The 11,248-nt window shown below is 43.5% G+C and overlaps 1 protein-coding gene across 1 annotated transcript; it reads left to right on the forward strand.

Annotated features, from left to right (window-relative positions):
- The first annotated feature begins 4,768 nt into the window (after positions 1 to 4,768).
- Positions 4,769 to 10,195, forward strand: LOC125551671 (heat shock 70 kDa protein 15). Its single transcript, XM_048714950.2, has 10 exons — positions 4,769 to 4,958; positions 5,321 to 6,554; positions 7,560 to 7,769; positions 7,934 to 8,029; positions 8,120 to 8,317; positions 8,737 to 8,931; positions 9,016 to 9,162; positions 9,247 to 9,396; positions 9,547 to 9,677; positions 9,758 to 10,195. The coding sequence occupies exons 2-10, from the start codon at positions 5,385 to 5,387 to the stop codon at positions 9,966 to 9,968; spliced, it is 2,508 nt and encodes an 835-aa protein (XP_048570907.1). The 5' UTR covers positions 4,769 to 4,958; positions 5,321 to 5,384; the 3' UTR covers positions 9,969 to 10,195.
- Positions 10,196 to 11,248: the final 1,053 nt, after the last annotated feature.

An 11,248-nucleotide genomic window follows, 5' to 3' on the forward strand; every position in this document is an offset into this window, starting at 1 on the left:
GGGGTATTTGCTTGAAATATTAACTTCAACTCCTGGAACATCTCATATGATCCATGACGTTCAAAACGTCTTTGAAGTCCCGATTCTAAGCTATTAAACATGGTGCGTTAAACTATCAAGTAGTCATCATATTGAGCTAGCCAAACATTCATAACGTCTGCATCTGCTCCTGCAATAGGTCTGTCACCTAGCGGTGCATCACGGACATAATTCTCCTATGCAGCAATGAGGATAATCCTCAGATCACGGATCCAATCCGCATCGTTGCTACTAACATCTTTCAACTTAGTTTTCTCTAGGAACATATCAAAAAAAAACGGGGGAGCTAAACACGAGCTATTGATCTACAACATAGATATGCTAATACTACCAGGACTAAGTTCATGATAAATTAAAGTTCAATAATCAAATTACTTAAGAACTCCCACTTAGATAGACATCCCTCTAATCATCTAAGTGATCACGTTATCCAAATCAACTAAACCATAACCGATCATCACGTGAAATGGAGTAGCTTTCAATGGTGAACATCACTATGTTGATCATATCTACTATATGATTCACGCTCAACCTTTCGGTCTCAGTGTTCCGAGGCCATATCTGCATATGCTAGGCTCGTCAAGTTTAACCTGAGTATTCTGCGTGTGCAAAATTGGCTTGCACCCGTTGTAGATGGACGTAGAGCTTATCACACCCGATCATCACGTGGTGTCTGGGCACAACGAACGTTGGCAACGGTGCATACTCAGGGAGAACACTTTTATCTTGAAATTTAGTGAGAGATCATCTTATAATGCTACTGTCAATCAAAGCAAGATAACATGCATAAAAGATAAACATCACATGCAATCAATATAAGTGATATGATATGGCCATCATCATCTTGTGCTTGTGATCTCCATCTCCGAAGCACCGTCATGATCACCATCGTCACCGGCGCGACACCTTGATTTCAATCTTAGCATCGTTGTCGTCTCGCCAATCTTATGCTTCTACGACTATCGCTACCGCTTAGTGATAAAGTAAAGCATTACAGGGCGATTGCATTGCATACAATAAAGCAACAACCATATGGCTCCTGCCAGTTGCCGATAACTCGGTTACAAAACATGATCATCTCATACAATAAAATTTAGCATCATGTCTTGACCATATCACATCACAACATGCCCTGCAAAAACAAGTTAGACGTCCTCTACTTTGTTGTTGCAAGTTTTACGTGGCTGCTACTGGGCTTAGCAAGAACTGTTCTTACCTACGCATCAAAACCACGATGATAGTTTGTCAAGTTAGTGATGTTTTAACCTTCTCAAGGATCGGGCGTAGCCACACTCGGTTCAACTAAAGTTGAAGAAACTGACACCCGCCAACCACCTATGTGCAAAGCACGTCGGTAGAACCAGTCTCGCGTAAGTGTACACGTAATGTCGGTCCGGGCCGCTTCATCCAACAATACCGCCGAACCAAAGTATGACATGCCGGTAAGCAGTATGACTTGTATCGCCCACAACTCACTTGTGTTCTACTCGTGCATATAACATCTACGCATAAAACCAGGCTCGGATGCCACTGTTGGGGAACGTAGTAATTTCAAAAATTTCCTACACACACGCAAGATCATGGTGATGTATAGCAACGAGAGGGGAGAGTGTGTCCACGTACCCTCGTAGACCTAAAGCGGAAGCGTTAGCAGAACGCGGTTGATGTAGTCGTACGTCTTCACGATCCGACCGATCAAGTACCGAACACACGACACCTCCGAGTTCAGCACACGTTCAGCCTGATGATGTCCCTCGAACTCCGATCCAGCCGAGTGTTGAGGGAGAGTTTCGTCAGCACGACGGCATGGTGACAATGATGATGTTCTACCGACGTAGGGCTTCGCCTAAGCACCGCTACAGTATTATCGAGGTGGACTATGGTGGAGGGGGGCACCGCACACGGCTAAAAGATCAACAGATCAATTGTTGTGTCTCTAGGGTGCCCCTGCCCCCGTATATAAAGGAGCAAGGGGGGAGGTGCGGCCGGCCAGGAGGGGCGCGCCAGGAGGAGTCCTACTCCCACCGGGAGTAGGACTCCCTCCCTTTTCCTTGTTGGATTAGGAGAAGAGGGGGAAAGAGGTGGATGAGAAGAAGGAAGGGGGGGGCGCCCCCCTCTCCTTGTCCTATTCAGACTAGGGGGAGGGGCGCACGGCCCTTGCCCTGTCCGCCTCTCCTCTTCTCCACTAAGCCCACTATGGCCCATTAACCCCCGGGGGGTTCCGGTAACCCCTCCGGTACTCCAGTAAAATCCTGATTTCATCTGGAACACTTCCGATATTCAAATATAAGCTTCCAATATATCAATCTTCATGTCTCGGCCATTTCGAGACTCCTCGTCATGTCCGTGAGCACATCCGGGACTCCGAATAATCTTTGGTACATCAAAACATATCAACTCATAATATAACTGTCATCGAAACATTAAGCGTGCGGACCCTACGGGTTCGAGAACGATGTAGACATGACCAAGACACGTCTCCGGTCAATAACCAATAGCGGAACCTGGATGCTCATATTGGCTCCCACATATTCTACGAAGATCTTTATCAGCCAGACCGCATAACAACATACGTTGTTCCCTTTGTCATCGGTATATTACTTGCCCGAGATTCGATCGTCGGTATCTCAATACCTAGTTCAATCTCATTACCAGCAAGTCTCTTTACTCGTTCCGTAATACATCATCCCGCAACTAACTCATTAGTTGCAATGCTTGCAAGGCTTAAGTGATGTGCATTACCGAGAGGGCCCAGGGATACCTCCCCGACAATCGGAGTGACAAATCCTAATCTTGAAATACGCCAACCCAACAAGTACCTTCAGAGACACCTGTAGAGCACCTTTATAATCACCCATTTACGTTGTGACATTTGGTAGCACACAAAGTGTTCCTCCGGTAAATGGGAGTTGCATAATCTCATAGTCATAGGAACATGTATAAGTCACGAAGAAAGCAATAGCAACAAACTAAACGATCAAGTGCTAAGCTAACGGAATGGGTCAAGTCAATCACATCATTCTCCTAATGATGTGATTTCGTTAATCGAATGACAACTCTTTGTCTATGGCTAGGAAACATAACCATCTTTGATTAAAAAGCTAGTCAAGTAGAGGCATACTAGTGACACTCTGTTTGTCTATGTATTCACACATGTATCATGTTTCCGGTTAATACAATTCTAGCATGAATAATAAACATTTACCATGATATAAGGAAATAAATAATAATTTTATTATTGCCTCTAGGGCATATTTCCTTCAGATCTCCATGATGCCAGCAATGTTGTCATTACCCAACGACAATATCATCTAGTTAAATACAATAGTTACTACTAGTAACAACCATGAACAATCGGTCGTGCTCGAGACCATCAACGCCATTTATTACCATCTTGTTATGACACCCCTCCTAACTCACTCTATATAAGCAGGAAGGAGGACACCAGGCTGAGGGTTGAACTCTCTCAGAGCGTAACCTACGCCAAAAGCAAGAGCACCACATATGAGCACCTCCATCGATGAGGTCTGGACTTGTATAATTACTTGTGTGTATTCCATCTGCATTGCTTGATAGACCAACAAAGGTCTTTGCCGTCAGCCGCTGATGGCAAACCTGCCCAACACTGTAAGTTACGGTAAATAGCTGCTTTGCCGTCTGTTTTTGCACAACGGATGGTTGATGACAAATTCTCTGATTCCAGTAGTGATTGCCTCTACATACACACTCATGTAATATTGTCACTATTATATCCACGGCACACAGCTTGTGCTTCCTGAAAATAAAGAAAACACAACTCCGCTCCCGCAAGAAGCACAAATGTGCTTTCCGAAATGGAAAAGCACAATTACGCTCCCCCCCAAAAGGGAGAAGCACAACATGTGCTTCCACGAGAAGTGTTGTTGTGCTTCCTGAAAACAGAAAATCACAGCCTCTGCTTCCCAAAAAATGAAAGAGGACAACTCTATGTTTGTTTTCCCCAATTTTCAGTCTTATTTTTCTGGGTTTTTTCTTTCTTTCTTTCAGTTTTGTATTTTTAGGTTTTTTTAAATGCCCTTTTGTTTGGTTTTTGATGAAAAAAAGGTTTGTTGAAACTTATTAACATGAATCTAGTTTTGAAGACCTTGACGTGAAAAATCCAATGGTGAAAATGGTTTTGGACACCCAATTCAGGAGATAAAACAATTTGAAAAAACGAGTCTAAAAAAAGAAGAAAAACCTCGACGCTGTGCGCTGCTTGTCAGCACAAGAGAAAATGAGGATGACGTTTGTAGGGTACTACCTCCATCCTGATTTACTAATCCTCTCGTATTTTGGGTCATATTTTGAACATAATTTTAACTAATATAGTATAAGTTATACTACGTAGTAAAAATAATATCATTGGAAACTATTTTAAAATAGGAGTCCAAAAATATAATTTTTCATGACACGCATTAACATTTTGCTAGTCAAATATGTGGTCAAACTTTCACCTAAAATACAATGAGGACTAATAAATCCAGACGAAGGTAGTACCCCTTAATGTAATTATTTTTTAATAACTTAATTAATAATTATTTTTTGAGGCACCTTAATCTAATTAGTGATCTCGTCATTTTTTTGCAAGAGTAAAATACACTGAGGTCCCAAAGCTTCTCGCATCTACTACGCGGTCCGGTGCCCGTTCACGCGGCCCATGAGAGTAGCGGCCCATGATCGTCCAACTGTAAGGGTTTCCAGTTTCCACCTTCCAGAACATTCAGGAGCACTCTCAAAGGAAGAAGAACACCCGCGACCACAGCGGCACCACCACTACGGCGCCGCATATACCACCGCCTCGGCGCCTCGTATTCGCCAAGGGAAAAGAGCTGCCCTGTCTTCGCTTCGTCTGCCGGAAGCGAAATTTCAAGGAGCACCCACGACTTCGCACACCGCCGGTACGATCCAATCCGACCTCCGACGCTTCCCTTCCGCGATTTCTCGCCGCCACCGAGGCCGCCTCGTCGTCGTCGATATCGATCTCCGCGTTCCCGTAGCACGTCTCCTTTTCAACATTCTGTGATTTTGTTCGAAGGTGAGAGGTGCGCTTCACCTTTATTAGCAGATCAATCAGTTCGTGATGTTTGTGCCGCGGTTTTAGGGCCGTAGGGTTATGCCTTTGAGGGTTTAGATCGGAGTTTGCGTCGTTTCGGATCAAATTTGACGTGTTCTCGCGGTTTGGCGCATGGAGTCTGTAGATTTGAGGTTTATATGCCGAGATTTATCAAGGTATTTGACCGGTGGATCTCGCCCTGTGCAGGTGTAGGCTGCGATCTGATCGTGTGACCCAGCGGTAGCCGGGAGCTGCAAAGGGCGCGTCGAAGATGAGCGTGGTTGGGTTTGATTTGGGCAACGAGAGCTGCATTGTGGGGGTGGCACGGCAGCGTGGCATCGACGTGGTTCTCAATGAGGAATCCAAACGGGAGACCCCTGCCATCGTCTGCTTTGGTGACAAGCAGCGCTTCATCGGCACTGCAGGCGCTGCCAACTCCACCATGAACCCAAAGAACTCCATCTCACAGATCAAGCGCTTGCTGGGCCGCAAGTTTGCTGATCCTGAACTGCAGCGCGATCTGCAGTCATTCCCTTTCCGTGTCTCGGAGGGCCCTGACGGGTTCCCACTCGTGCACGCCCGGTATCTGGGGGAGGAGCATGCTTTCACCCCCACGCAGCTGCTTGCCATGGTGCTGTCTAATCTGAAGGCCATTGCTGAGGATAACCTGAAGTCCGCTGTTGTTGATTGCTGCATTGGTATACCGGTGTATTTCACTGACCTGCAGCGTAGGTCTGTTCTTGATGCTGCCACTATCGCTGGTCTCCGGCCGTTGCGTCTGTTCCATGAGACCACTGCTACTGCATTGGCATATGGCATCTATAAGACCGATCTCCCTGAGAATGATCAGCTGAACGTCGCATTTGTTGATGTCGGGCATGCCAGCATGCAGGTAAGCATTGTCGGGTACAAGAAGGGGCAGCTGAAGATGCTGTCCCACGCATATGACCGGTCTCTTGGCGGAAGAGACTTTGATGAAGCCCTGTTTAAGCACTTTGCGGCAAAATTTAAAGAGGAGTATAAGATTGATGTCTACCAGAATGCCCGCGCGTGCATTAGGTTGCGTGTGGCCTGTGAGAAGCTCAAGAAGATGCTGAGCGCCAATCCGGAGGCACCGATGAATATTGAGTGCTTGATGGATGAGAAGGATGTGCGAGGCTTCATCAAGAGGGATGAATTTGAACAAATCAGTGCCCCAGTACTAGAACGTGTGAAAGGGCCACTGGAGAAGGCCTTGGCCGAAGCTGGCTTGACAACTGAAAGTGTGCACTTTGTTGAGGTTGTTGGATCAGGTTCTCGTGTCCCTGCTATAATTAGGATTATCACTGAATTCTTTGGAAAGGAACCTCGGAGAACTATGAATGCAAGTGAATGTGTTGCCCGGGGATGCGCTCTTCAGTGTGCTATACTTAGTCCCACGTTCAAAGTGCGGGAGTTCCAGGTACAAACTTGTCTTCTTATGTTTGGCCTCTGGTCATCTGTTTCTTTTTTTATTCCCAGTCTAGCATTTTCATCATTATTATAACCTACAGATAGTTCGTTCTTTAAGTTGATGATGTTCTTCAGAAATTTAGGCCTCTTTTGGTTCATAGGATAGGATTATCATAGGAATAGGAATTTTGTAGGAAATGAGATGGCATGTATCTCAAATCCTATGAGTAGGAATAGGAAACGAGATGTCATTTGGTTGACACCAAAGGATTTTTTCCATTGAGTCTAGGCTCATTTTTATTTTCCTATGAAATGTGGAGGATAGGAACCAATCCTATGTAGGAATAGGAATCTATTCCTATGAACCAAAGGGCTCTAAAGGAAAAATCCTATAAGAATCCTATCCTCTAAAATTTCTATGAAATTCCTCCAAACCAAAGGAGGCCTTAGAACAGCTTTCATTTGCTTTCTTCAATTTATTATTATGTAGGTGTCTTCAACCTTCGATATCTTCATCTCCTATTGTTTTCACTTGACACCTGTGTAGCAGAAACTGTTATGTTGATATATTGCAGTTTAAGCAGAATAATGTTCACTTGTAGGATCTTCTAGGCCCAAACCGAGTCTGCCTTCCACCTAGCACCTAAGTGTTAGACTGCATTTTGCAATTTATAAATAAATATGGCTTTAAGATGGCTTCATTGGTGTGACAGATGCTAGCTTTACATGAACTTTCTAATACGGATCTGCAACAGTTAAACAAAATTAGCCTTATTTTATATGAATGTTGCAAGTTTTGAATAACTTCTTTGATGGCTTTGAGTTCTTTTAAGGCACCGTCCTGTTGTTTTTAGTTAAATTTCGCTGCACATATGGGTGTGGCAGATACAATCTGCGTGAGCATGGTGTTATATCCCGTGACTTCCTAAAAGCGATGTGTTGTAACTTATAACATGAAATTCATTTTTAATGCACCATGTACCTCTAACTATCATATTGGCTTGATATTTTGCAGGTTAATGAAGGTTTTCCTTTTTCAATTGCTTTATCATGGAAACCAGATTCCCAGAACAATGAGCCCCAACAAACAGTGGTATTTCCAAAGGGGAACCCTATCCCGAGCGTCAAAGCTCTGACCTTCTATAGGTCCAATACATTTGCAGTGGATGTTCTGAATGTCGAAACGGAAGATTCGCAAGTAACACAAAAAATTAGCACATACACGGTAGGTAACATAATAAACCTTTTCAGAAGTCATTCAATACACATTCAACTGCTAGACCACCTTAAAATCTATTCCATCCTATGCAGATACCATGTCCTATACACGGTAGTACTTAGCAGTTTTTGATGGTTGCTGATTTGATTTTTGTGCCAAATCCTATGCAGATCGGCCCTTTCCAATCCAGCAAAGGTGAGAAGGCAAAGCTGAAAGTGAAAGTTCGTCTCAACATTCATGGAATAGTCTCTCTTGAATCAGCGACGGTAACTTGCAATGCCATGTCCTATCACCTTTCTCTCGAAAAGCATATAACTTCTCTCTGATGTTGCTAGTACACTTTCTTTTCTACACAGATGCTGGAGGAGGAGGAAGTGGAAGTTCCAGTTTCAGCTACAAGTGAGGTGCCAAAGGATGCTAACAAAATGGAGACAGATGCCACTGATGTCAATATGCAGGAACCTAAAGGTACTACAGACACTGCTGAGGGTGCTACTGGAGATGGGGCACAAGATTCTGAGGAAAAATCTGCTCCTATGGATACTGATGCCAAGGTAATTGACAAAGTTTTGGATTATTATGGTCTTTTGCTCTTAGCATGTTGAGAAGAGCTATTGCTCTATGTGGCTTAAATTTATGCTTACCACTAGGGTGTATGGATTTGTCTTATGTTAGCGGGAATTACTTCCCACTGCAGCTTTTTTGTGAAGCTGACAGTGGATCAGTGGTTCACCATTCACTTGGTAGTCACCAATTCTAATCTATCCAATAATAAAACTCTTCATACTGGTTCAGAATGTTAACTAGTGGTATCTTTTAGACGTTCCATATGGTTTTTACACCAAAGGAATCATGATTTGTTCTTGCTAGGAACAGGTGAGTGCTCTAGTTTCATTCATGCATACGTTTGGGAAAGCACCGTTCAGTTTTTGGGTGGGGCATGTAATTTATAAAATTATTTTATTTTATTTAGACTGAGCCATCAAAAAAGAAAGTCAAGAAAACTAATGTCCCAGTTGCGGAATTGGTGTATGGTGCAATGGGGTCTGCTGAGTTGGAGAAAGCTGTTGAGAAGGAGTATGAGATGGCTCTTCAAGACAGAGTTATGGAAGAAACCAAAGAGAAAAAGAATTCCGTGGAGGCCTATGTTTATGACATGCGTAACAAGGTATGTTGGATTGCATGTTTTGGTTAGGTTCTATTAATCTGCAGCGGTGTGCTGTACCTGATGTTATCTCTTCTTGTTTTTCAGCTTTATGAGAAGTACTCTGATTATGTTACATGGGAGGACAAAGAAACTTTGACGGCTAAGCTTCAGGAGGTTGAGGATTGGCTGTACGAAGATGGCGAGGATGAGACCAAGGGAGTCTATGTTGCAAAACTGGAAGAACTTAAAAAGGCATGCCTTCTTTACCATGTAACATGGATAGAGCCTTCTTCTGTATTCTGAGATTCTGGAGGGCTGAACATTATTTTCCTTCAGGTTGGTGGCCCTATCGAGGCGCGCTACAGAGAGTGGGAAGAAAGAGCTCCTGCTATTGAGCAACTAGCGTACTGCATCCGCAGTTTCAGGGAGGCTGCATTGTCTAGTGACCCAAAGTTTGAGCATATCGACATATCGGAGAAACAAAAGGTATTAACACTCTCACCTATCAGAGGATTAGAAATGCTCATCATGGACAGTCCATTCACTGTTATGGGTTTTTTTTGTGGGTCACTGTTATGGTTGTTATTATATCAAATCACTGGCAAACAATTGCTAACCTGTATCTGTTACATACAGGTTGTTAATGAGTGCTCTGGAGCGGAGACTTGGCTGCATGAGAAAAAACAGCAGCAGGATGCTTTACCAAAGCATGCTGACCCTGCTCTCCTTGTTTCCGACATTAAGAAGAAGGTGGAAGCACTTGACAGGTTAGTTTTGCTAACATAACAACTATCTGGCATGTTGTCTAGTGTCTGGAATAACTATCTGTAACCTTCTACTGTTACAGATTTTGCAAATCGATCATGACAAAGCCAAAGCCAGCACCGAAGCCACAGACACCACCCCCGGCCGAAACTTCACCACCAGAGGCTCAAACACCAGAGCAGCAGCCAGATGGTGCCACTGAAGCTAGTGAGCCGGCCAGTGAGGGAGGTGCGTGGGAGCAGCCTGCAGCCGAGCAGATGGACACCGACGAACCTGATCCTAACTCGGCATAGGCTTATTGTTGATCCAAGCAGTTTTTTTTCTCCGCTATTGACTGCGTTTCACGGTGTTGGTAGCGCGGCAAGCTTTTGGGTCTTGGCACGCACGGTTGCGAGCAAGGTTATGTGTTATGTGTTTGAACTTTGAGAGAGTTCGGTAGTGTATGTAGCTGTCTGTCCCTGGACTTGGCTTTGTGGCTTTCTTGGTGGTGGGTGATGCAGATGCAGGGTTATCATCTTCAGATTTTGGTGCCTGATGTCAGCGATATCTTTGCTGTAGTTTCTATAGCCATCAAGGGTTTGAGCCATGCTGAACATGCTCCTGCGTTTTGCTGTACTCCTGTCTGCACCACCAGGACACACCCTCCAAAGCATGTTTAATCTATTTTTGGCATCTCGGCTCTTGAGGATTTTAATGGTAAATAACAAAGCTCAAAAGACTGCCGGTGTAAGAGCAACTCTAGCAGGTGAGCAACATTTGCAGCATCAAAATCATTTCGAAGCGCTCAACATAATAAGCAATTACAAGTTGGAATGCACAAATACGAAGTCGCAACAATTCGAACTCCATATTTTACAGATTCACCTTTTTTTAAGCTCGAAGATAGTGGGAAAGGCTCGGACGCAGACGAGGAGCACACGGGGACCACACCCACCAGAATCTAAGCCGCTCGTCATTAGTTTTGGGATTGGTGTAACTTTTTCTTGAATTGCCAGTGACTTCATAATACACGAGTTTGTGTATATGTCAATAGTACTACCTCCGTTTCAGTTTACAAGTCCTACGCGTATATCTAGATTGTCAATTTTATCATCCTAATATAAACTATATAACATAAAAATTATACCTTTTGAAAGTAGAAACTCCGAAGTTTATGTTGGTATATTTTTTGTAATATATGACTTGTAGTTGGTCAAATTGACGACCTAGGGATACGTGCACGCTCTGTAAACTGAGAGAGAGGTAGTAAAATGCTGTCCATACTCATTTATTAGTGAACTGAATGCAGTGTATTTAACTTACTACACATTGATTGACAAAGTGGTGCAAGTTTTCAATGAAGAATTGATTGAAATAAATGAATGAGAATTGATTGAAATAAATGAATATAAATTTGCCAGGCAACTTGCAGTGAAAAGGTATCCCTAAAAAAACTTAAAGTGGAAAGATAAAACATAAAAAGTAAAATAAAAGATGCCGCTACAAAGACTTATGCTAGTTTCTTTTGAAATACTAGCAAAAAGGTTAGAAAAAAAAATCCACTCATATATCTAGTTAGGTCAGTTGGACAAAC

The sequence above is a fragment of the Triticum urartu genome, chromosome 1A (assembly GCF_056163025.1).
Source record: "Triticum urartu cultivar PI428250 chromosome 1A, HENAU_Tu73, whole genome shotgun sequence".
Classification (NCBI taxonomy): Eukaryota; Viridiplantae; Streptophyta; class Magnoliopsida; order Poales; family Poaceae; genus Triticum; species Triticum urartu.